The sequence below is a fragment of the Neoarius graeffei genome, chromosome 11 (assembly GCF_027579695.1).
Source record: "Neoarius graeffei isolate fNeoGra1 chromosome 11, fNeoGra1.pri, whole genome shotgun sequence".
NCBI lineage: Eukaryota > Metazoa > Chordata > Actinopteri > Siluriformes > Ariidae > Neoarius > Neoarius graeffei.
Window position 1 is genome coordinate 58,413,123 of NC_083579.1, and position 27,771 is coordinate 58,440,893.

Consider the following 27,771-nt stretch of genomic DNA (forward strand, 5'->3'; position numbering starts at 1 on the left):
CGTACCATCTCAGTCTCATCTCTCTTAGATTAATTCCCAAGCTCTCCACATGTGCTGTCCCTCTGATGTGCTCGTTCCTTATCCTGTCCAATCTCGTCACTCCCATCGCAAACTTTAACATCCTCAACTCCGCCACCTCCAACTTTGCCTCCTGTCTCTTCGTTAAGGGTACGGTCTCCAATCCATACATCACAGCTGGTCTCACTACTGTCTTAGACATCTTACCTTTCACTTTTGCTGGGACTTTCCTATCACAAATGACTCCTGAAATCCTTCTCCAACTGCTCCACCCTGCCTGCACTCTCTTTCTCACCTCACTATCGCAGCCCCCATTTTCCTGCACAGTTGACCCCAGGTACTTGAATTCACCAACTTTCTTTACGTCTACTCCTTGCATCTTCATTATACTCTCATCCCCATTCTCAGTGATGCACATGTATTCTGTTTTGCTACTGCTCACCTTCATTCCTCTTCGTTCCAATGCATACCTCCATCTCTCCAAACCCAACTCAACCTCTTTCTACTTTCACTGTGCCAAATCTGACATGCAGATTGACTTGAGAAGTGGCCATTCGAGGAACTGCAGATTTTAGCACTTCCACATTGGCTTCAGTTTTCAGGACAGGAGGTTGCCACTTGCTTGAGAACTGCCTTTTGAATGAATAGACCCCTTGCACATGACGTCACGCACCACGCGATAATTACACCTGGGATCAAACAGACACCGTCTTTCGTGTAAGCAAGGCTTAATCTGTCTTCAGTATGGTTCATTTTTGCACTGTTTTTGGTTGTTCCAATCGAGAAATAGATAAAAGGTATTACCGTCTCCCCACTATCAAGACAAATGTTAACAAAGACAAGCAAATGCTTCAAGAACAACGAAGAAGTGAGTGGTTAAAGAGAATACGACAAGAGGAGCTAAGCCTGAAAACTCCAGAGAAATTTGCGATTGTATTTAAAATGTTTTTTTTTTAATAGAAAGTTGGAAGTGAGGACGGAAGAGTTTGCTTAAGAATCTCATTTTATTTTTTTCTGCTCGCATTCGAGTTAGCTTCCTCATGAAAGTGTATGATTTTCTTTCGGTGGAGCAGCTTCCTTATTTGACACAGAAAACCCAGATTGGTTTCAAACAACTTGGATATAACTCAGTTAAAAACAACAACAACAACAACACTGCAAAACCCGATAAGGTCACTGAGCTCAAAAATTTTATTGAAACCGATTACGTAAAAATTTTAGAGGTAAGTAACTTAAATTTTTTAAGGTAAGATTTCTTAAAAATTACAATTAAGTGTAACTATAGTGTAATTTTCAAGAAATCTTACCTTACAAAATTTAAGTTACTTACTTCAAAAATTTTTACGTAATCGGTTTCAATAACATTTTTGAGCTCAGTGACCTTATCAGGTTTTGCAGTGAACAACAAGGAGCGACATACATGATATATGCTGAAAGAACAGAACAGATTAAGAGCAGAGAGAGCTGAAGCTTTGCTCCTGTTATCAGAGGATCCTACTCCTGTGCAAAATGTCACCATGGAGTCAGAGCGTAGTAATGAACCTACAGTTCAAGAGAGTTCTACACAAACAGATTGAACTTTACAACAGCTGCATGCATGTAAAATGGAACTAAATCGACTAAGGCAGGAAAAACTATTTTGGATAAAATTATTATTGTCCATTACATACTGATCAACCTGTGGGACTCAGATGTGCCTTTGAATAGAGAATAAATGAAGAGGGAACTGAACATTAACCGTTTACTGAAATTATTATTGCAAGGATGATTGTAGTTACTAGCCTATATGCCTATAGCTACCATTAGAATGTGCTGATTCTGTTAGCGTTTGTAATTCTTGTACCATCCACTATTAGAGGGCGGCACGGTAGTGTAGTGGTTAGTGCTGTCGCCTCACGGCAAGAAGGTCTGGGTTCGAGCCCCGTGGCCGGCGAGGGCCTTTCTGTGCGGAGTTTGCATGTTCTCCCCGTGTCCGCGTGGGTTTCCTCCGGGTGCTCCGGTTTCCCCCACAGTCCAAAGACACGCAGGTTAGGTTAACTGGTGACTCTAAATTGACCGTGAATGGTTGTCTGTGTCTATGTGTCAGCCCTGTGATGACCTGGCGACTTGTCCAGGGTGTACCCCGCCTTTCGCCCGTAGTCAGCTGGGATAGGCTCCAGCTTGCCTGCGACCCTGTAGAAGGATAAAGCGGCTAGAGATAATGAGATGAGATCCACTATTAGATAAAATTAAAACAAAATCTTACAATATTGTTTGAAATTCTAGAGCAAGATATTATTATTTTACAAATAATAACACTTCAGATATTGTTTTAACAATAATGAGCATCAGTCTATAAATGACAGAGTGCAAATAACTGTATAACTAGATGTCCTTGGGGTTGCTAAGACATGGAGGGAGGGGATTCCCATCCAGTCCACAGTTCAGGTCAGAGTTCTTTGAGAGTAAATGCTTTGGCTTTCACAGCATTCTGTTCCCAAAAGCTGATGTCAGGAAAAAGTATTTACACAAAGAAGGTTTTCTTGCTTTTGTAGTTTTTTAACTGTTCTTCTGTGTTGGGACTCTTCAGGAAAAAATAAGGTATTTTCCAACGTGTAGCTAACGCTAACACTAGGCCACAAATCTGCACTGTCACTCCGGTCGTTTCGAGGAATTTTATACAGATTGTAACCGCTAATAAACTCTAATTTCTGCATATATCTATCCTTTGCTTCTTTCTGACTAAGGTTATCCAAGTAATCCGGTAGTAGAGCTTTTTTAGCTGTAGTTTTCTTCAGACAACTGCAACAAACGTTAATGTTCACACATGTAGGCATGCCAGTGATGAAATTCTGGCTGACAATAATTGAAGTTACTGTAATGTATTACTTTTCTTCCTGTTGCTTTTATTACACTTGAACAATTTCCGTGGTCTGTTTTCCAAGGAAAGAGATAGATCAAAGTTCACCGAGATGAAGTAAAAATATTCTCTTTCAGTAAGCTGGCTATTTTACTTAGCAGAACAGCGAGTTTACTGAAAGACCAATAAAGCAGAAAAGTCTTCAGGTGCCTCCCATATTGCTGTTATGAGAGGTCAAATATCAAAGGTCATACATGTTGACATCTTTGCAAAGAATCCAAATTAAACAACTATGATTTTGTGATTATGTAAGAATTATGGAAGTTTTGCATACATCTCTAAAAAATGCTGATCTAAGACCATGCTGAGTATATTCAGACAGCCAATCAAATCGGTAGTCGAAAGTCTTAGGCCAAGTTTACATTAGACCGTATCTGTCTTGTTTTCTTCACGGATGCACTGTCCGTTTACATTAAAACGCCTAGAAACGCCGGGAAACGGGAATCCGCCAGGGTCCACGTATTCAATCTAGATCGTGTCTGGTCCGGTGCTGTGTAAACATTGAGAATACGCGGATACGCTGTGCTGAGCTCTAGCTGGCATCATCACTGGACAACGTCACTGTGACATCCACCTTCCTGATTCACTGGCGTTGGTCATGTGACGCGACTGCTGAAAAACGGCGCGGACTTCCGCCTTGTATCACCTTTCATTAAAGAGTATAAAAGTATGAAAATACTGCAAATACTGATGCAAATACTGCCCATTGTGTAGTTATGATTGTCTTTAGGCTTGCCATCCTTCCACTTGCAAGTGGTAAGTGATATGCGCTGGGATCACACACACAGCGGCTCAGTCCCGAATCACTGCTTGTGCACTTCACTCGCGCGCTCTGTGAGCTGCGCAGGGCCGGAGTGCGCACCCTCCAGAGGGCACTCGCTGTTCAGGGCGGAGTGATTTGGAGCGCAGGATGCCTGCGGAGCCGAGCGTATCCGTGTATTGGTGTTGCTGTGTGCACGCGAATCGTGTATTGGTGTTGCTGTGTGCACACTAATAGTTTTAAAAACGTTAATCTGATGATCCGCTGATACGGTCTAATGTAAACCCCACCTTACTCTGTGTGTGTATGCCAGTGTGTATGCCTGTGCTGCACATGTGTCTATACTTACGGCAGCACCAGTGTGTTCTCAGGAGAACTGTAGTACTCATAGAGTCTGGTTTGCTGCGCATATTGCTCATCATGCAGGATGGGAAGTTTGCGCAGAGCTTTAACCAGGGCGTTGGGTTCAGGGCACAACACTGTAACAGAGATGACAAGAGGACAAACACTTGCATCACTTCAAGTACCATAAAAATGCACACTGACTGCAAATCTTTGGGGATATATCAATGTATATGAATGTACCTCAAAATCATTCCTTTAAAGCTAGATAGCCTTTCGATTTCATAAAATCGGTGAAATTTAGTTCTCTCTAAAATTTGGTCATTGTGATATATGTTTATTTCTGTAATATCTCAAAAAAACAAACAAACAAACAAACAAAAAAAAACAGGTCACTCTGGAGCTGGGAAGTTATTTAATTTGAGGGGATTCCCTAGCCAATAATATGCATGAAATCGTTCGCTTCGCACAGTCAAGCAGACCGAGGAAGTCCGGTGTGCGCATGCGCAGGTTTACCTTATTCTTCTTCTTTTGGGTTTTACGGCAGCTGGCATCCACAGTGTTGCATTACTGCCATCTACAGGTTTACCTTGACCGTGCACTGACAGTTACATCATTCTGTCACTAAACGAACAGCTGATCACACCAAGGTGCTCGCTGACTGCCGATATTTATTAGTTTGGTCCTGCCTTTCCTTTCCTTCGCAACATAACGTCTTTGCTTCTCGCTTTCCGTTACTGTAGTCAGGCTTTCACATTTCATTCGCACACTCACGTCCTCCATTTTTCTCTCCTGTTTCAATTTTGTATCCCATAATGCCTTGCGTGAACAGGGAAAGCCCACCACATCATGCATGACATAGTATCTTGAATTGGGTCATGGTGAAGCAAGAAAAAAATAGCAGAGAATTTATAGATTCATTAATTGTCCTATTTTTTTTTAAATCTAATAAAATTGGAAGTGTGTGATATGAATTCAGTAGCTTTTGGTCCACTAAACAAAAATAATTGTGTGTCAGGGAAAATTCTTTTTATGACCTACACTTGAAAAATCTGAAAGGCAATCTAGCTTTAAAGCCAAACAAAACCCAAAAAATAAATTCAGATACCGGTATCCATGCAAGACATGTTTGATTATTCACTTGTTCATATTTGTACCTGTACACTGTGGACAGATTTTAATTTTAAAAGAAAAACAATGTCCCTGGGTGTTGCCATCTTACTCTCTCCGAGGTTCAAATACTGCACTCCGAGTACAATTTATGCAAGAGAATCCAAGATAGTGACATAACTTATACGCTGAAGCTGAGATCTAATGGATGTATATCGCTTCTAAATTGTTGTAAACAACACTAAAGATGCCCGAGTGTCAAGTGTTTGGCTGTAAAAATAAGCCAGATCACTGAAGCAGTGAACATATACACACACACACACGAGCAGTGAGCAGACACCTTTAGCCACCTACAAATGCTCCATTGCCAGCTACTTGCAGTGTTTTTTTTGTTTTGTTATTTTATTAACATTTTGCTTCTATTTTTATGTGACATGCTTTTGTTTGTTTTTATTCACTGAGAAAAGCGATCTTTTAAGATGGAAATAATCGTGCTGCTATAACAACAAATTTAGGCCAAGTTTACATTAGACCGTATCAGCGGATCATCAGATTAACGTTTTTAAAATGATTAGTGTGCACACAGCAACACCAATACACAATTTGCGTGCACACAGCAACACCGATACACGGATACGCTCGGCTCCGCAGGCATCCTGCGCTCCAAATCACTCCGCCCTGAACAGCGAGTGCCCTCTGGAGGGTGCGCACTCCGGCCCTGCGCAGCTCACAGAGCGCGCGAGTGAAGTGCACAAGCAATGATTCGGGACTGAGCCGCTGTGTGTGTGATCCCAGCGCATATCACTTACCACTTGCAAGTGGAAGGATGGCAAGCCTAAAGACAATCATAACTACACAATGGGCAGTATTTGCATCAGTATTTGCAGTATTTTCATACTTTTATACTCTTTAATGAAAGGTTATACAAGGCGGAAGTCCGCGCCATTTTTCAGCAGTCACGTCACATGACCAACGCCAGCGAATCAGGAAGGTGGATGTCACAGTGAAGTTGTCCAATGACGATGCCAGCTAGAGCTCAGCACAGCGTATCCGCGTATTCTCAATGTTTACACAGCACCGGACCAGACACGATCTAGATTGAATACGTGGACCCTGGCGGATTCCCGTTTCCCGGCGTTTCCAGGCGGTTTAATGTAAACGGACAGTGCATCTGCGAAGAAAACGAGACAGATACGGTCTAATGTAAACTTGGCCATAGTTTACCAGTATCTGTGTCAGTACTGCGTATGTGTTATCTAGCCAAGTGAGATTCAGACTTCATAAAAGTGAAGTCTGTTGATTCGCATATTTTGTTGCCACTAAAAATCATATGGCTACAGAAAATTTCAGATTAGATTTTTAGAATTAGTAGCCCTTATTTGTTACACATATATTACAGTACAGTGAAGTTCTTTCTCTGTATTTAGCCCATGTGAAGCAGTGAACACACACACACACACACACACCGCGTACGTGAACAGTGAGGAAATGCGTTCAAGTGCCTGGGGATTTCTTTTTTTTTAGAATTAGAAGCCTTTATTTGATGGCTCTGTGTTACTAAGGTAAATGGTGTATTAGTGTGTCAGCTACATCACAAGTGGATATCCAGTTTCAGTCCAAATGGCTGCACCCAGGAACGCCTATTCTTAGCAATACTGCAATGTTTAAAATGGATAAATTGTTATAAAGTTTTATTTTTAATTAAAACATCTAGGAGCATATCAGGGCACTTGCCGTGATTGGCAAACAGAGTTTATTTTTTAGGTTTTGTTTGGCTTTAAAAATCTATCGTATCTTCAAGTGCACATTTGTCAAAAAAGCGTGGGCAGTTATAGTCTTCGTTCATAGGATCTGTTTTTACTTTCTGTTCCAAAGGTCCGTACTGAATTGGGAAAAAAGGTATTTATTAAGTTTTTTTGCACCCTCTGCTTGGAACCAGTTACAAACTGACCTGAAACTCAAGGAACTGGTCCCATTACACACATTTAAAGTGATTTTAAATGATTTACAGACAGAAACATCCAGCTGGAGATGTTTTGCCTGACTTTTTGGAATACTATTTTTAATTAACTTTTGTTGATTACTTTTAAATTCTCTCTTTATTGTGTAATTTATTCTGTAAATTATTTAATGTTGTGTGCATGGATGGATGTTTTAGCACTATGCTTTGTTACAGGGCTCGACATTAACAGTAGCCCGATTGCCCGGGGCAACCATTCAATAGATTCGGACAACCAGACTCTCACAAATGCTTGCCCGATCGGGCAACTACCCAAATATGTCAACTTATGTGAAAAACGATGTTTATTCATTCATATTATGATGAAATTCCATCACGATTTGCGATTGTTTGACTCGGAAAGACCGCGTTCATGTTATCATTACGGGATGTTCAACAACTAGCGGAATTCACATTTGCACATCGCGGGCTCGCAATGCAGTTTCCCATTGCTAATAATTATCGCGTAGTGCAGGGGTGGGCAAACTTTTTGGCTCAGGGGCCACATTGACTTTTGAAATTTCCCAGGCGGGCCGGGCCAACATCAAATTCATACATATCGAACATAAACCGGAAAAGCTTTAGTGTTATTGTAAGGCCTTCACTGACAGAAACCCAAATGCAGATCAGATTGACATTTATTTTAGTTCTCAGTCAACAAAGGCAGAGCAGAAAAATGCTTGCAGTTCAATAGATTGGCACTGGATCCATCCAGAAAAGTAATACACACACACACACACGTGATAGTAAGAAAAGTAGCACACTTAATTCTTAAATTACATCTTTGAGCTGCCAGGATGAGTAGGATGCCAGTGTATTTGTATATTTGTATCATTTTATACATACAACTAAATTGCATATCATTAAATTGAACTAAATTACATATCAGTACATATCATTTTTGTACATTTCACTGAACTCATAGATTTACACCTGAGTGTTTTTTTTTTAACCATCCACTCCCAGCCTGCCAGTACAACCAACCACCATTAGTAGGAGAGGTACCACACCATTCCAAAATGTTTGCAGTTCAACAGTTTGGGTACCACACCATGCCAACATGTTTGCAGTTCAGTGGTTTGGCACTGGATCCATCCAGCCCACAAAATCAGACAAAACAGCTCAAGAAAGCAAAAAACTCCAAACTGGTTTTCAGGTTCAAAGTCACTCACTGGAATAACCTCCACAGGCAAAAGTCCAGGAACAGATATAAGCAGAAGCAAGGTCAGCTGCTCATAATACACCTATAATAGCAGACAGGGACATAAATGAGTTAATACTCACATTCACTCAGCAACCGCTGAGCTGTATTTGTCCATTCTTGCGCTGACTGATTGTTAGCATAATTAGCATGCTTGGAGGAAAAGTGCCGTTTGATGTTATATTCCTTTAAAACTGCAACGGTTTCTTTGCAAATAAGGCATACAGGCTTTGATCGGACTTCAGCAAAAAAATATTTAGTTGTCCATTCTTTATTGAACACCCTGCACTCACTACGTTTACATGCACATCCAAATCGAGCTGCTGTCGGTAATCGAGCTGAAGGTCCCAGCAGGGTGCCAGAGAAATCCAATCCTACATGCACACAATGAAATCGGGCTATTGTGTGAGGTGCATTGTGCACCCGAGCCACAGGTGGCGCTACACGCCCCATCGTGTTGGTACACTTCCGGTTGTCGTCATGAAGAAGAGCTATTCAAGAGTGTAAACAAAGTTATCAGTTCCGTGTTCTCCATTGCGCGTTTTTCTCCCGTCCATGAATTTTAATATATTCAACTCCTTAAGCTGAATGAGCATGAACTCTGTCTCCTCATTGCTCCAGAAGTGCACATTTCTGCTTGCCTGTGGCAGTGGGGGCGTGGTCAAGCGCCGGTCTGTGACAGGAGGGCAGAGCCAGGGAAGGTGAGTGGCAGAACGACGGTACACCTGACGGTAATTAACCTGTGTTTGTGTGTCTTCCCAGTAACCGCGCCCTATTTAAGGAGGCAGAGGGAGAGCAGAGGGGAGAGCTCATCTCGGGACTAGAACACAGCGCGCGCGCGCTTCTCTCAAGAATAAAAGTAGGCTGTTAAACTGAAAAGTCTGACAATAAAAAGCCTATTAGTACCAGAAGCTTTGTCTTGCCGTCCTCTGTGCTCCACCCACACTTCAGAGAGCTCTACATCCACATTTTCTCTTCTTCGTTTGTTCCTCCTGACCTCTTCTGCTGCTCGCTACTACTGTTGTCATGCCGACCGAGGCTGTTGTGTTTCCCGCTTGTGGTCTCGTCACTCATCACTTCCGGAAGTAGCTCGACAACTAGCTCGATAGGGTATACATGCACAAAGTAGCTCGGCAGAAATCGCATAAACTAGGTTGTGTAGCTCGATTCCGAGAAATCAAGTTCAGTTCAATTTCAGCCGAATTAAGGTGTATACATGGCATTTTGAACTTCGATTTCAGTCGAGCAATGGCAGAAATTCGATTCTCTCTATGTGCATGTAAACGTAGTGACTGTCCACTTTTCTTTTTTGAGGACCACTCATTGTAAAGTTTTATCTTGTGTTCTCGAGATCATCAGTGGCACGGGCGCCAGAATGACTTCCATGGCACGCGCTGCACCACTCTGCAAATGTAATCTCGCGTGAATACGACTGACTGGAAAGACGGATCTCTAGAACACCTGTCTACGTGATAACACTGAAGCTTATAGTTTATAGATCTGCTCAATCGCGTTTATATGATTGTCTTCCGTGGGCCGGATTAAAAACGCCAACGGGCCGGATGTGGCCCGCGGGCCGTAGTTTGCCCACCTCTGGCGTAGTGCATATTCAGTGTTCTATTGGAATGTCCTTCACTACATGACTAATTACCGCATTACTCGCACAGGGCGCTAGTGTCAATGCTTGTTGATACAGACAGCGTCTGAGAAGGTTGAATAATAAATTAAAAAATAAAATAAAGATTAAAGTCACAAACTTTGGCATTATGTCTGGTTTGGAGAAATTTGGTTTTAAAATAAACAAAGACAAGGAAGAGAAGAAAAAGAAAACTCAATCAAGCTCATCAGTGGATTCAAAGAAACTGTATGAGGTGAAAAGGCAAAGAACTGTTATTCCCAACTGGTATTCAGAGTTTCCTGGATTGAAGTTGGTCAAACCTGAGAATGAACCTGGGCCACCCAGCAAACTCTCCAAAGATGATCCCAATTTGGATGTTGACTCAGATGAGCCCAGAGCTAGTACCCAGCCATTCAACTGATACTGATCATGCTGATAGGAATAATAATAATAATGACACTGCTGACCAAGGGAAACTGATTTGCTCCATATGCCTGAAGTACCCTGCCCTGGCTGATAGCGGCTCATCCCTAATGAAAGGCTGTTCCACAATTAGGAAGGATTCCTTAAAGAAACACTGGCAGTCAGTTACACATACCAGGTACAACAATAACAATAAATAAATAAATAAATAAAACCAACTAAAATAAAATACTAAAAATAGAATAAGAAATAAAATAAAATGATGATGATGATATGTATGATGACTTTTTTTGGGGTTGAAAACAACAGTTACAACAATTACAACAGAATATGCCCATACATGTCAACCTATACGGAATGTCCGTATTTTATACGGATTTGATTCAATAAACGTAGTATACGGGCGTACAAATAAAGTTATACGGATTCTTTAAAAAAAACTTCAATATTTATTTAGAGCTATAATCAATTCCCACGATGATTAAAGAGCGCATAACATTTACAAACGTACTGTACACCACAGAAAGCACAGACAGCCTGTCACGGAGTGAGCCGTGACGCTCGCGCACACACACCTTCACTCACACACACCTCTCTCACGCAAGCGCACAGGCAGCAATCTGCCGGCAACAACATCTTGGCTGACCTGTCGCTGTGAGTTGCACTTCATTTCCATTACTGTTTTCTGTATGGGTATTACTGGTTTTCAAGCATTTCATATTCCACCGTTTGCCATAGTTTCTAATGAGAGCAGCATTTGTTGCGAGTGCAGGGAAAGGCCTACTGGCATTCTAGTAACATTTGTTTGGCTCCACTCATATGTAAAACGCATCACACATTTCTAAGCATTTTCATCTCCCATCTGTTAAGCATTGTCTATGGTCAAGGATGGCGGTCCCCAAACATCGGTCCACGGACCGGTACCGGTCAGCGAGACATTCCAAACCGGGCCTTGACACGAAAAAAAATGCGAGGGGAAAAAAAAAAACCGGAAATGCGCTCATCACACCCGTTTAGATGTCAAATGTCTACGTGGAGACTGCACAGATTGCATAGGTGGCCCATAGCAGCATATTAAACAGCTTTTTTTTTTCAATCATGATGACTGTCTGTCTGTCCCACCCCTCAACACGTAGGCTACTTAACCCGCAGCGCAGTCTCAGTTCAGCTCAGTTCATGGTCAGCGGTACTGTACAGTCAGTGCTACAAGTTAGCTAAAAGGAACAAAAAGCAGATGTCGTTAGCGAATTTCTTTGGTGTGGGTAGGGGCGAAAAAAGGCCCACTGATGATACTGGTGAACCAGAAACGTCGAAGAAAAAGAAGGGATCTTTCAATCGCAAATATGACGAGTCATATCTTAAATATGGGTTTGCACAGACCGGTGACTCGCATGCACCAAATCCCTTGTGTGTGGTATGTGGCGATAAGTTGTCGAATGAGGCTATGAAGCCATCCAAGCTCATTCGACACCTAGAATCCAAACATCCGACACTTAAACACAAATCCCTTGAATTCTTTGAGCGTAAAAAACGTGAACAAGATTCACAAAAACTCGTGCTCAAGACAACTGCATCTGTGAATGTGGCTGTGCTAAAAGCCTCATACTTAGTGGCTAATCGAATTGCTAAATGCAAGAAACCTTTCACTATTGGGGAAGAGCTAATTCTGCCATGTGCAAAAGACATGTGCAATGAAGTCTTTGGGGAGGCAGCAACAAAAAAGATAGGCGCAGTACCTCTTTCGGCCAGTACTGTCCATAGGCGGATTGATGACATAGCGGAGGATATTGAGACACAGTTGTTGGAGAGGGTAAGAGGGTCACCGTGGTTTGCGATTCAGGTTGATGAGTCCACTGATGTGGAAAACCGGGCAATTCTGCTTGTTTTTGTGCGGTACATTTTTGAGGAGGATGTGCAGGAGGATTTGTTGTGTGTACTGTCACTCCCAACAAACACCACAGGTGCAGAATTATTTCGAGCTTTGGATGGTTATGTGTCCGGGAAGTTAGACTGGTCCTTCTGCATCGGCGTTTGTACTGATGGGGCTGCAGCGATGACTGGGCGGCTGTCCGGTTTCACTGCGAGGCTCAGAGAGGTTGCACCTGACTGCGAACACACACACTGTGTCATTCACAGAGAAATGCTGGCCAGCCGTAAATTGTCACCTGAGTTGAATGCTGTACTAAATTATGTAGTTAAAATTGTCAACCACATCAAAGCACACGCACTCAACACCCGGTTATTTGAACAGCTCTGCGAAGAAATGGATGCAGAGCACAAACGCCTTCTCTTGCATGCAGAGGTCAGATGGCTGTTGAGGGGGAGATCACTGGCCAGAGTGTTTGAGTTGCGAGAGCCTCTGCAGAAATTTCTGGCAGAAAAAAAATCTGAGTTGGCCGCGCATTTTAGTGATGACCATTGGGTGTCAAAATTCGCGTACCTCTGTGACATTTTCAGCTTGCTTAATGAGCTCAACCTGACACTCCAGGGGAGGATGACAACGGTCTTTAAAGTGGCAGATAAAGTTGCTGCATTAAAAGCAAAGCTGGCTCAGTGGGGACGTTGAGTAGGCAGGGGTGTGTTTGATATGTTTCATACATTAGTGGGGATATTGGGAGAGACTGAGGCAGCGCCAGCTCAGTCGGAGCTGATTCGTGATCACCTTTTTGCACTGTCGAAAGAATTCGAACGGTACTTCCCAGCCTCCACGGATCTGCATCAAAAGAATGAATGGATCCGCAACCCGTTTGCCAGCATCCCCAATCACCTCCCCGTTCAGGAGGAAGCACAGCTTCTCAAACTAGCAAATGACGGTGGTCTTAAGACTATGTTCGAGCAAACCTCTTTACCTGCATTTTGGATCAAAGCCAAAGCAGAATACCCGGAAATAGCCGCAAAAGCGCTCAAAACATTGCTTCCTTTTCCAACCACATACCTATGCGAGGCCAGGTTTTCTGCAATGACCGTGACCAAAACAAAACTGCGCAATCGATTGGACATTTCAAACACATTAAGAGTGTCACTGTCTTCCATCACCCCCAGATGGAATCTTCTTGTTGCAGGGAAACAAGCACAGGGCAACCATTAAAATAAATTGCATTTTGGCCTCAACGCGTGCTAAATTTATTAATTCGTTGTATTAATTTGTACAGTGCATATTGTGTTGTGCATGTTGTTTCACGTTTACTTCCTGTTCATAGTTCAATTTTCACTTGTTCAAGTTCACGTTCTTTTTCAAGAGTTTGTTACCTACTGTTCATGGCTGAAATGGTTATTTTTTAATATGCATGCACAACACCATATGGAATATCACCAAAATTGTCCCCTAATAATAAATGATCATGTATCCCCCCCCAAAGACCCCCAATGGTTGGAACATACCAACCTTAAAGTCACTTGTGAATAAATACCCCCACCCCCACATATTGTATCCTGCTGACTATCCTCATTTGTAAAAGTATGTGCACGCGAACATATGTGCCCCCCGGTCCGCTGGGGGAAAAATGAGAACCAAACCGGTCCTTGGGGCTGAAAAGGTTGGGGACCCCTGGTCTAGGAAACACACGTACAAACCGGTTATTTCTAACGTCAAGTTTATTTAGTTCTAGCATTTTTATAACACAAAACAGTTTTTAGTAACTCATCACGCGAACCCCACATACTTCCTATCTGTTGTGAGAAACCGAGGGACTGTACCATTGGCTTGTTATGGAGGGGTTTCGCGGGTGTTTGGTAGAATGGACTATTTTAACGGGGGTGTTTTACTGGTGTTGGGAAAACGTATTTTATTATGCACTGAAGGGTTTTTGGTTAAAGAAAACTATTTTGGATGTTTGTATATTTTGTGTTTGTTTCTTTAAATTGTTATTTTGTATTTAGGATGTCATTATTTAGTTGATTGATTAATTTTGCAATTTGAGCTCAACTATGGGAGGGCCTGCGGGTATGTAAGCTCTGCAGTAGCTCCAGAGCCTCAGTTGTGGTTGGAATGTCTTGTTTGAAGGTACTGTGGTTTGGCTGACTAATAGTTTTGTTCAGGGTCTTTTTAATTTAGTCTGGCAAACTTGAAGCCTCTTTATTTTTGTGTTTTCTTATTTTCAAAATAAGAAAACACAAAAATAAAGAGGCTTCAATTTTTGTTTGTATAGTTTTCTTTTTGGCAATTTGAACCCTTGGTTGGTGCACTGTAAATATTTGCACTATTTTAAGAAAAGTTTTGAAAATAGATAAAAATATATATATATTTTTGGAGGAAGAAGTTTTCCGGCTCTCTGTCTGCTTCACCACCGTCTATCCTTGCAACACAGCCAGTAAAGAGTCTTATGAAATCGCGCGTTACCTTGTGGTAGCGAGACTTCGTTCCACTTCTGATCATGCGCACACCGCATTGCGAGAATCCCGCCAACCGTGAAGTAACCTTTTGTTTGAAAAGCGTATTTCCACCTGAGCGACTTTCAATAGCAACTGAAAAGATTCTGAATGGGCACTCCGGCAAAGAAATTCAAAACACAATACAGCGGTAGGTTTCTCCCCGAATGGAAGGACCTTTTCAATGGCATAATCCAACCGGCAGCCTCCAAAAACGAAGAATACGCACACTGCACACTGTGTGTGCGTGACATCAAAGTTGCAGCATCGGGAGTGTATGATGTGAAAGAACATTTCAAATCGAAACTACATCAGCGGAATGCAAGCCAAAGGCAAAATCAGCCACTGATGACAGTATTTGCGCGCTCAAAAACTGATATGCCAACAACTGGAAAAGACAGAAAACACAAGGTAGTGGGCGTTTTAGTTCAAGTTAGGCAGTGCTCTGTTTACCCCACAGTAATGCTGACTGTGAGAGAGTTTTCTCTCAAGTCAGGAAGATACACACAGAGAGCAGAAAGAACCTGAATGCAGACACACTGACCTGGCCTACTGCAGTGTAAGATCAACACAGACACTTGCTGTGACATGCAGCCTAGTGAGGTATTGGTGCAGACTGCTAAAAAAGCTGTCATGGAGTACAATTCAGAACATTGGAGTGACACTTTGTTTTTGTCAAACATTGGAGCTTTGTATTCATTCTGAAGGTTTGTTATTAATATGGAATAAAAAGTAACTGGGATAGATCATTGTTAATTATCATTCAAATTTTAGGTAAATTATTTTAATTTGCATCTTATAAGGATTTTATAAAGGAAATAAGGATTTTGGAGGTTGGTTATATAGGTTTGATTGACCAAAGGTTGACATGTATGCATGCCATTTGATCAGAAAAACTGCATTTCATGATATGTATGATGACTTTTTTGTGGTTGAAACATGATCTGAATAAAGGTATAAAATTTCCAGCCATAATATAATTCATAAATCACTTCATGAAAATTCCAGCACGTCCAGATAATGTCTGTTTTGATTTTTTGTGCATTGATATCATATATGATCATACCTTCCCTCCCTTTCAGTTGGTATTATTTTCATCAGACTTTTTGTGCCCTCACCTTTAATGACTTGGGATAGGCATGAATGTGCAAATTTGAAACCAATTCTTTTGTTCAAATGGCGTAGAAATGAAAACTTAATGGTACCATCAGCAGAGAGCAAATTGTAATTGTGGAATTATAGAATTATGAGCACACAAAAGAAGAACACAATGCACATTCATGGTGGTTTACACAAAAAGTGGTTAGACACGATATAATTGAACCCAGAAACCAAGGGAACACAAATCAACAATATAAGCTTTTAAAAGGCATTAGTAGAGCATGCGAGTGAACATTGTGTTGTAAGCATATGTGTTTGTGGCATATTCAAAGGAAAAAAGTATGTGATATTTGGGCAACCATGTTCTGAGTTCAGGCAACCAGATTTCTACAAATGGTTGCCCGAATGGGCAACCATGTCTCAAAGTTAACGTAGAGCCCTGTGTTAACTGTGCTGCTGCCTGTCTCAGCCAGGACGCTCTCGTAAAAGAGATTTTTAATCTCAATGAGTCTTTCCTGGTTACATAAAGGTTAATTTTTTTATTTATTTTTTTTTAAACATGCCATTCTGAGTATAATTTGCCCAGAAAAACTGCTCTTTCAGCAAAAACAGTTCAATCAAGGTCAAGGCTTTTTTACTGCCATTTCAACACATTTCAATGGTGTTGGTACAGTACACAATTAAAATGAAACAACGTTTCTCCAGGACCATGGTGCTACATTAAAGATCACAGGACTACAAATTTACATACAACATAAAGTGCAAGAGTGCAGCAAGTGCACACATTGTTGTCATTTTTGCATAAAGAAAATGCAAAAATGATAAGAAGCACAGACAGTAGAACCGGTTACTGATAACGTGTGGAAGCTAGTCATTTGAATTGGTGTGTGACTGGTGTGCATGATGCTTTCAGTTCCAACTGGATGGGAATGTAACCTGAAGACCTTGATTAAGCCATACTGTCTAAATATACACAACAGGATATGAAAAGGCTGACAGCTTTTGCCAGCACAACAACCTTGAATTAACAAAGAGGACTTTGGGGCAGGGCAGCACGGTGGTGTAGTGGTTAGCGCTGTCGCCTCACAGCAAGAAGGTCCGGGTTCGAGCCCCATGGCCGGCGAGGGCCTTTCTGTGCGGAGTTTGCATGTTCTCCCCGTGTCCGCGTGGGTTTCCTCCGGGTGCTCCGGTTTCCCCCACAGTCCAAAGACATGCAGGTTAGGTTAACTGGTGACTCTAAAGTGAGTGTGAATGGTTGTCTGTGTCTATGTGTCAGCCCTGTGATGACCTGGCGACTTGTCCAGGGTGTACCCTGCCTTTCGCCCGTAGTCAGCTGGGATAGGCTCCAGCTTGCCTGCGACCCTGTAGAACAGGATAAAGCGGCTAGAGATAATGAGATGAGATGAGAGACTTTGGGGCAATAATTTATTACAGCCTAAAATCAGAAAAAAACATTAGGACAGGATGTTGAAATTCAAATTAAATCTGAAAAACAGGCGGCACGGTGGTGTAGTGGTTAGTGCTGTCGCCTCACAGCAAGAAGGTCCGGGTTCGAGCCCCGTGGCTGGCAAGGGCCTTTCTGTGCGGGGTTTACATGTTGTCTGCGTGGGTTTCCTTCGGGTGCTCCGGTTTCCCCCACAGTCCAAAGGCATTTAGGTTAACTGGTGACTCTAAAGTGAGTATGAATGGTTGTCTGTGTCTGTGTGTCAGCCCTGTGATGACCTGGCAACTTGTCCGGGGTGTACCCCGCCTTTCGCCCGTAGTCAGCTGGGATAGGCTCCAGCTTGCCTGTGACCCTGTAGAACAGGATAAAGCGGCTAGAGATAATGAGATGAGATCTGAAAAACAATGATTTGTAAATAATCTTTACCCTGTACTGCATTCAAAACAGCACATTATTTGATGTTTTATCTTATTAATTTTGGTTGTTGTTTTTTTTTTTCCAAAATAAACACTTTTCAAAAAAATCTGGGACTGTAAAGCATTTACCACGTCATAAATGTTCCCATTCCTTCTCACAACACTTAAAAAGATGTTTAGAGACTGAAGACAAAAAGTGATGAATGTTTCAGGTGTTATTTTGTCCCATTCTTCCTGCAAACAGGCCTTATTTGTGCATAAAAAAAATGCTTTGTTGCATTTTTCATTCCAAAATTCGTCACACATTCTCTATACGGGACAGTTCAGGACTGCATGGGGGACAGTCCAGCACCCGCACCCTCTTCTCCCACAGCCATGCCTTTGTAATGTGTACAGAATGTGGTTTTGCATCGTTTTGTTGAAATATCCCTGAAAAAGATGTCGTCTTGAAGGCAGCATATGCTGCTCCAAAATTTCAATGTACTTTTCTCCATTAATGCTGCCATCACAGAAGTGTAAGTTAACTTTGCTAAGGGCACTGACACAACCCCATACCATAACACACTCTGGCTTTTGGACTTGTTGGTAACAGACTGGATGGTCCTTTTTGTCTTTAGTCCAGAGCACACAGCATCCATTTCTTCCAAAAAAGACCTGGAATACTGATTCATCTGACCACAATACACATTCTCACTGCGTGATGGTCCATCTCAGATGCCTCTGAGCCCAGAGAAGTCGACGGTGTTTCTGGACACAGTTAACATAAGGCTTTTTATGTCAAGGTCAAGGTTGTCAATGATTTGCTGTTAGCTGCTGACACTGGCCATGTCAGTATACTTGTTCTCCTCAACCTTACAGCAGCTTTTGACACTGTATGTCACAATCTTTTATTGAGCTGCTTAGAAACTCTGCTTGGCATTACTGGTTCTTCTTTAGCCTGGTTCAAATCTTATCTTACCATGAGAGAACAGTTTGTGTCAATTGGAGACTTTAGATCCCCTAAATCACCCCTCCTTCATGGTGTCCCTCAGGGCTCTGTCTTGGGACCCTTATTATTTGTAATATACATCCTTCCTCTTGGCCACATAATACAGCATTATGGGCTTAACTTTCACTGTTATGCAGATGACACCCAAATTTATATTCAAACCAAACCCTCTTATCCATTCCCTCCGTCCAATCTTGTCAACTGTCTAAATGCAGTTAACAACTGGATGGTGCAGAACTTTCTTAAATTAAATCAAGACAAAACAGAAGCCATCCTCATTTCCACCCCTTCTATCTTGAAAAAACTGGAGCACTCACAGCTATCTATTCCTGGTTATTTCACCTCTACTACTGTTGAAGTAAGAAATTTGGGTGTTATTCTGGATTCTACTCTCTCTTTTGACTCACACATTAAAAGTATCACTAAAACAGCTTTTTTTCATCTGAAAAGTCTCTCCAAACTCCATCCCTCCTTGACTTCATCTGCAGCTGAAACGCTTATACATGCTTTTGTCACCTCAAGACTGGACTACTGCAATGCCCTGCTCAATGGCATCCCAGCCAAGCGACTAAATAGGCTGCAATATGTCCAAAACTCAGCTGCTAGGGTACTCACTCACACCAGGCCCTGGGATCATATCACTCCTATTCTATACAACCTGCACTGGCTCCCAGTTAAATACCGCATTCAGTAGCTACAAAATTATCTTACTTGTTTACAAATCCCTACATAACCTGGCCCCTCCCTATTTATCAAATCTCCTAACTCCATATCAGTTACCTTTAAATCTTTGCTCCACAGATGTCCACCTATGGAGCACTTGCATGTGACGTCACAGCCGATCCAGATTGTGACAGACGCCATCTTGTCAGTCAAACACCATATTTCCGCCTTCTACTTCTACTTCTGCTTTTACTTCTACCTTTTCTTCTGGAAAACCCTACTATATACAATTCTACTACAATGGCTGCAGCTACAAGCTCTCCCTACCTGTGCACGTTTTTTATGTTTTTTTGTATGTATTTTTGCGTGTTGTTCGTCTGTACCGGACTTCAATATCCACTACAACCGTATGGACTTACTGGACATTGGTTTCCAGCAGAAAATGACGGTTTGTAGCGATTTCCATCGCATGCACAACATTCCGGACGAGATAGCGAGACCAGCGGGGTCTCCGTGGATTGTTATCGGAAGCAAAGCAAAGGAGGCGGCACCGGGAGCGGAAGCAAAAGCGAGGCTGCAGAGCCGGCCTGTTGACTAAGCTCAGAAAACAACCACTCAAATCTCCACTACTAAGCCTCTACCTCTCCAACGCCAGATCCATGGTAAACAACACGGACGATTTGGAGTTACAGCTGGAATTACCTTATTCTATTCTATAAATCGGCTGGTCAGTGCTATACTCAATAATTAAGTGACTTACCCGTCCAATGAGGACTGTTATTTTCTTGTTTACAAGATGCCACATCTGAGTCGCTGACAAATCCTGAATTTCTGTAAAGATAACTGTCCAGAGATTTATAAGCACGCAGTGCTTCACCACTGAACAGCGAGGGAAAGTTAATGAGGTAATTATACACGTCCGGGTATTCCGCTGGCAGTTCAACATCCACTGACACGGTCGTGAAAACTCCGTCCGGAAAGCCATAAGGGTCACTAATCTGTAGATCGTTTATTTTAGACATATATCTAGTTATCTATTCATTAGAAAAATGAGCCGTGTAGTCCGTCGGTTGAAATTGATCCATTCTGTACACCAGTGCAGCAGTATTCAGCTGTGTTTTTTACCGACAAGATGGCGGCTGTGTACTTTCCGGTCATGTGACTGCAAGATCTCTATTAGCAGTCCCTTACTCTCGGCTCTGCTCTATGGGTGACAGGGCTTTCAGTGTAAATGGCCCTAAGCTGTGGAATGCCCTGCCATTACCGTTGCGCCAATGCTCAACATTGTCCTCTTTCAAAAAACAGCTAAAAACACATCTCTTTAGCTTGGCCTTTTCTCTTTGATTTTTAATAACGTTATTATTATTATTATTATTATTATTGATTTCTTATTATTTTATTATTGTTGTTATTCTATTGTTTTGCTTTTTATTGTTTGTTTTTTTATTGTTCAGTGTCCTTGGGTACCTTGAAAGGCGCTTATAAATAAAATGTATTATTATTATTTTTTTTTTTTTTTGTACGGTAAAAATTTTAACTGCCATTTGTGGCTATAACTCCATATTGTACTGTTTGCCAAAAGTCTGCCAAAGTAATCCCAAGCCCATGTGGTTATATCAGCTATAGATGAATGACAGTTCGTGATGCAGTGCCGTCTGAGGGATCGGAGATCAAGGGTGTTCAGCTTAGGCTTGTGCCCTTGCCCTTTATGCACCAAAATTCCTCCAGATTCCTTGAATTGTTTAATGATCTTACGCACCATAGAGGATCACATATCCAAATCCCTTCCTATCTTTCTTTGAGAAACATTGTTTTTAAAACCATTTCAATAATTTTCTCAAGCATTTGTTGACAAACTGGAGCTCCTCTGTTCATCTTTGCTCCTCAAAGTCTAGGCCTTGCTTGGATACTGCTTTTTTTTTATCAAATCATGATTACAGTCACCTGCTGATATCACCTGCTTCAACTTACATCATCATTTAATTGTTTTACTTCATTACTAGCGCTAAATTGCTCCCATCCCAACTTTTTTTGGAATGTGTTGCAGGCCTGAAACGCAGGAATGGATGTATGTTGACAAATGAAAAGAAGTTGACCAGACAAAATATGAAATGCCTTGGGTTCATACTGTCTGCAATGAAATACAAGTCAAAGTAAATTTGGAAATCACTGCTTTCTTTTTTCATTTGCATTTTCCATACTCTCTAAATTGACCATAGGTGTGAATGCAAGCGTGAATGGTTGTTTGTCTCTCTGTGTCAGCCCTGCGATGACCTGGCGACTTGTCCAGGGTGTGCCCCGCCTCTCACCCATAGTCAGCTGGGACATCCTCTTTTCTCTTTACAGACTGTTGTAAAGAGAAAAGGGAATGTCTCACAGTGGTAAACATGGCCTTGTCCCAACTTTTTTGAGATGTGTTGTTGTCATGAAATTTAAAATCACCTAATTTTTCTCTTTAAATGATACATTTTCTCAGTTTAAACACTTGATATGTCATCTATGTTCTATTCTGAATAAAATATGGAATTTTGAAACTTCCACATCATTGCATTCCGTTTTTATTTACAATTTGTACTTTGTCCCAACTTTTTTGGAATCGGGGTTGTAAATACAAGCTCATGCAGGAGTTAAATTTACTAACGTCTATCTTTAACCTGGAAGTTTATTTTGGCTGTAAGCCAGACAACTAAAAAGGGGGCTGTAACACAGCAGGATATGATGATTGGTACAGTACGTGTAACAGTATCCAGCTGCATATGCAACTGCGCTCTAAGCTATGGTTATGCAACTCAGAGCTTGTAGAAAAATGAAGCCCCAGCTCTGCTGAAAGGAGCAGAAAGCATTAGCTTAAAGGGGACATGCCATGGAAAACTTATTTCTTGTTGTTTCTAAAATATGTTTACGTGTCTTGTGGATATACTGGGCCTTTCAAAGTGGACTGTTACCTGCCCAGTCTGTAATGCCCATAGAAAGAAAACTGGCTGAGAGAATAGGCCATTTACAAAAATTGCATGCACCTTACAGAGAATCTCCTCCTCTCATTTTTTATGATACCACCCACCATTAACATATGACCACCGATAGCTATCTGAATCAAGAAGATCAGGGTTCCTACACATTTTCAAATTTAAAATTCCAGAATTTTTCCATACTCAAATTCTCAGGTTTGGAGACTTCAGCGAACAAACAACTACTCATATATTTAAAAGAATTACTTGAAAATCAAACAGGTACTCACATTATGACATACCACCAAAATGCATACCATATTTAGCTTGGCCTAAAATTTGTATCAGTGCCCTGTTTTTGTCATAAATATATATACACATTACACAAAATACAGGATGCCACTCTGACGCACACGTATCTGATGCACACTTCAAGACATTAAAACACAGGTGTGTGAAGATGTCAAGCACATACAGGATGTCCCGAAAAAAAATGTATACACACTTTTAATCACTGTAAAGTACTGTATGTGTTTATTAAAATCCGTGTAATTTTCAAAGAGTAATAGAATTTACCGACATTTTATTATTTAGTCACCACCTGTTCTCAAACTGACATCCATTCTGGTCCAGTCACTGCTGACAATGCAAATCACATTCAATTCTCTTGGTATTTTTGGACATTCACTTTCAGTGACTGTTGCAGGTCTCATAGCGTAGACTATAAACATCAGTTAGAGGCAGTGATAAAACAATAAAGTGATGTCTGTAAATTCTATTACACCTTGAAAATGAAATGAATTTTAATAAACACCTACTTCACAATGATTCAAAGTGTGTATACATTTTTTCGGGACACCCTGTATGTTGTGCACACACAGAAGTTTACTGAAACTTCTAATTTGAAAACAGTCATTATGGCATTTTTGTATTTACTATTGTGTTTTATGAAGGCCCTGTGTTAGTTCCACTGTAGATCACATTTTGTCCACATACCAAGAGGTGGCAGACGTGGCCGAGACGTGGCCACCCTAACCAGTATGTAATGGCTGCAGTGCCCTTGAGCAAGGCATTTAACCCCACATTGCTCCAGGTTGTAACCATGTTGTACCCTGTAATAACTGTAAGTGGCTTTGGATAAAAGTGACAACTAAATGTAATGTAATTATAATAATAATGTAATAACAGCATTGCTCAGTTTATATGTATGTTTGCGTACACAGCCTTCATATTTTTGTTGGCAGTTTTTTTTGTCTTGGGTCGCTTGTTTTCAGGGTCCATGTGCCTTATTTTTCTAGCAAATTCCGGCAATACTGCCAAATAAGCCATAAGCATTTTTACACTGACTGGATGTGTGTTCACACGTGTTCAAGAGGCGTTTTGTAGCAGGGGGTTTTCCTGCGTCTTGTCCAAAGTCTTGCAAGAAGCAAGCAGGTTCAGGGGGTGTGGCGGAGCGCATGCCAGTACAACAGAACACCCGTTTACCCTCCCTCCGCATTTCAACACATTTCTTTGGCAAAATTCAACTGAATGTCGGGATGTTGAGCTTCATTTTACTATGTAGCGGCAAAGGTCTGGAAACACAAATGTTTCTCCATACCCTAATTTCCATTTTCCATACTTTTCCAGACCTGGAAAATACTAAAATCATATTCCATACTTTTCCATACTGCGTAGGAACCCTGGAAGATGGAGGCATCTACCTAGTTATTCAGCAAACGATACCTGGAAGGAACAAGCAGAGTTGCTGGGGAGAAAGAACAAGTGTGCTGTTCCACAATGCACAAAAGAAAACCTGAGTCTGCATATTCTTCCAAAGCATCCGGTAAACTCTCTCTGGCCTTTTAACATCCAGGGGAAGAGGGTGTAAGTCATCTTGCACCGGGCCATACCCATATCCACAGAAGGTCCCCAAGCTGAACGGTCTCGACTGTCTTGGTCGTAGCACTGGCTCAGCATCCAGTCCTTCATTTTCCTCTTCTTAATCGAGTTCATGTATGTAAGGCTGTAATCCTGGCACAGAAGCTACTGCTCATCTCTCAGAGTTGAGCAAAAATTCCACGTGTTGGTGGTGAGGTTGTGGCTGACAGAGTTCTCATTTAAAGCCAATCAAAACAAAGCTATGTGATATTTAATAGTTAAAAGCAGAGCTGCACAAGCAGCCTCATTATACTGTAGGATTTTCATACCATGCAAAACCGGCATGAGAAAAAAAAAGAAACAAGTTTTCAATTAAAACAAACAAAAAAAGAACTAGAAGAAGTTTACAAAAGCAGTATAGGGAATAATATAAAATTAATTGGAAAGTGTATGGCATGTCCTCTATAAACTATTCATGACTAATCATTACTGGCATTATGCAACTCTGAAAAGAATGTTGACATTTCCTGGAATGTGTGAGCAATGAGTGAAATATAGAAACAAATACTGAGGTACTGTACCTCTGTTTGCGTGTAATTTAAACACAGCATTTCTTTAGTGTTCTGCCTGATGGCAGATCCACTTCACCTATCAATGCTTCTAGGGAAGAGTTGCCATTGCTTTATTATAGAGGTTTTCTGCTCTCGACCATTTTCAGTTTAGAGTAACCAGTTAACCTAACCACATGTCTTTAAAGGAAACCAGAGGGAACATGCCAAGTTCACACATGCCTACATCAGCTACTGGGCTCAAACCCCAAACCTTCTTGCTATGAGGCAACAGTGCTAACCATTATACCACTCTGCCACCTACAAGTACAGCCATACAATCCGTACTGCACTACCACTCCACTAATCCCCAAGTACATCCATACAATCCATACTGCACTACAGCTCTACTAGGCCCCAAGTACATCTATACAATCTGTACTGCACTACCACTCTACTAATCCCCAAGTACATCCACACAACCCCCACTGTACAACAGCTATACTAATCCCCAAGTACATACACGTAATATGTAATGCACTGTTGGTTTACTAATCCCCAAATACAACCATGCAATCGACATTGTGTCATCAATACACTAATCCCCAAATACAATCATATAATTTATGCTGCAACAATGTTCTACTAATCCCCAGATATGGTCGTTCAATGTGTGATCAGCCACAGTTCTACTAATCCCCAAATATATAAATGTATTCCATGTTGCTTTATCAGTCAACTAATCCCCAACCACAGCAGTGTGATGTGTACTCCAATGCTGTTATACTAATCTCCAAGTAAAGCCATAAAATATGCACTACATTATCGAGGTACCAACCCCCAAACATGACTATGTAATTTGTGATTAATGACCGATGTACTAATCCCCAAGTACATTCATACACTCTGTGATGTGCTATCACTCGACTAATCCCCAAATATAGCTATATACCTCATGATGTACTACCACTCTACTAAACACCAGGCACGGCCATACAATTGGCACTCAACTACCGCTCTACCAATCCCCAAGTACATCCATACAATCAGTACTGTTTTACCAATGCACTAATCCCCAAGTATAGCAACACTGCCCATTCTGCACTACTGTTCTACTAATCCCTACATGTATTCATGTAGCTGGTGATGTATTATCAGTACACTAATCCCCAAGTACAGTCATGTATTACCACTCTACTAATCCCCAAGTACAATCACACAATCTGTACCGCTCTACTAATCCCCAAATATAGCCATATAATTCGTACTATATTACCACTCCACTAATCCCCAAGTACATCCATGCAATACGTGCTGCATTACCAATTTACTAATCCCCAAGTACGACCATACAATCGATGCTGCACTACCGCTCTACTAATCCCCAAGTACAGCCATACAATCCTCTCAGGCTACATGGTGTGTTCCTCACCTGTATCTTTACGTATCTTTGTGTGAAGATTATAATGTTGGCACAGGGGAAAAAACCATAACCTCCAGCCATATGCGTGGCTACTGAAGAGAAAACACAAAGTACCGTGGGTGAGTGGGTTTACCGTCATTATGGTACATCATTCCTATTGTCCCTCCGGTGTTGAGAACCAGCACGCGCGCCTCAGCGCCCGGATTCACATCCGTAGAGTCCACGCTTTGACCTGATGAGATTCTTCTTTTCCGAGAGGCTCCCATTCTGTAAAGAGAGGACTGGGACTGAAACGAGTCTGACTGGTCCGTGTGGGATAGAGCCCGTGCCAGTGCAGTCACGTCTCCTGAAGAAGGGCGCCGTGAGGCTGCTCTCTTACATTCTGCCATAGCTGCTGTACTGCCAGCACCAACACCAGGCAAGATCTTAAAGACACAGTGCGAATGTGTGATTGGTTGATTTTGATCCAGCTAAAAGAATTCATTTCTTAAAAGCATGAACAAAAGAGAATTCATTAATTCACTTAGTAAATAAATAAGTTATGATTCATAACTGTATACACAGTTTTTTATGTCAACATTTCGGTCCTGTACAAGAGGTTAAAAGGATGAACAAAGATGAAAAAGATCAGTGTTTCTGCAATCCACTAATTCACTCCTGGTGTCTGAGATCGATTGGTCAAGGCTGCAGGGGCAGAAGGAGGCTTTTGCGCGCACTCCGCTCCATTCTCAAGGACGCTAACAGAGAAGAAGCCCTGAGTCCAGCGTCTTTTACTGAGATTCCCCCCTTTTCAGGGTGGAACATATGGAAGGCCATTGGGGTCCTGCTACTACATTCAGAATGAGAATCAGAATCGAGTTTCTTGCCAAGTGCGTTTTCACATACAGTGGGGCAAAAAAGTATTTAGTCAGTCACCAATTGTGCAAGTTCTCCCACTTAAAAAGATGAGAGAGGCCTGTAATTTTCATCATAGGCATACCTCAACTATGAGAGACAAAATGAGGGAAAAAAATCCAGAAAATCGCATTGTCTGATTTTTAAAGAATTTATTTGCAAATTATGGTGGAAAATAAGTATTTAGTCAAGAACAAAAGTTAATCTCAATACTTTGTTATATACTCTTTGTTGGCAATGACAGAGGTCAAATGTTTTCTGTAAGTCTTCACAAGGTTTTCACACACTGTTGCTGGTATTTTGGCCCATTCCTCCATGCAGATCTCCTCTAGAGCAGTGATGTTTTGGGGCTGTCGCTGGGCAACACGGACTTTCAACTCCCTCCAAAGATGTTCTATGGGGTTGAGATCTGGAGACTGGCTAGGCCACTCCAGGACCTTGAAATGCTTCTTACGAAGGCACTCCTTCGTTGCCCGAGTGGTGTGTTTGGGATCATTGTCATGCTGAAAGACCCAGCCACGTTTCATCTTCAATGCCCTTGCTGATGGAAAGAGGTTTTCACTCAAAATCTCACGATACATGGCCCCATTCATTCTTTCCTTTACACGGATCAGTCGTCCTGGTCCCTTTGCAGAAAAACAGCTCCAAAGCATGATGTTTCCACCCCCATGCTTCACAGTAGGTATGGTGTCCTTTGGATGTAACTCAGCATTCTTTCTCCTCCAAGTTGAGTTTTTACCAAAAAGTT

The 27,771-nt window shown here is 41.6% G+C and overlaps 1 protein-coding gene across 1 annotated transcript in view; it reads right to left on the minus strand.

Moving 5' to 3' along the window:
• The window catches only part of aspg (asparaginase homolog (S. cerevisiae)), a 79,661-nt gene extending 53,136 nt beyond the window's left edge, over positions 1–26,525 (minus strand). Inside the window, exons 1-2 of the mRNA XM_060934351.1 lie at positions 26,263–26,525; positions 4,027–4,156 (exon numbers count right to left, since the gene is read on the minus strand). Coding sequence (XP_060790334.1) covers positions 4,027–4,156; positions 26,263–26,518 — 386 coding nt within the window. The 5' untranslated portion in view covers positions 26,519–26,525. The remainder of the gene's footprint in view (positions 1–4,026; positions 4,157–26,262) is intronic.
• Between the last annotated feature and the right edge of the window lie 1,246 nt (positions 26,526–27,771).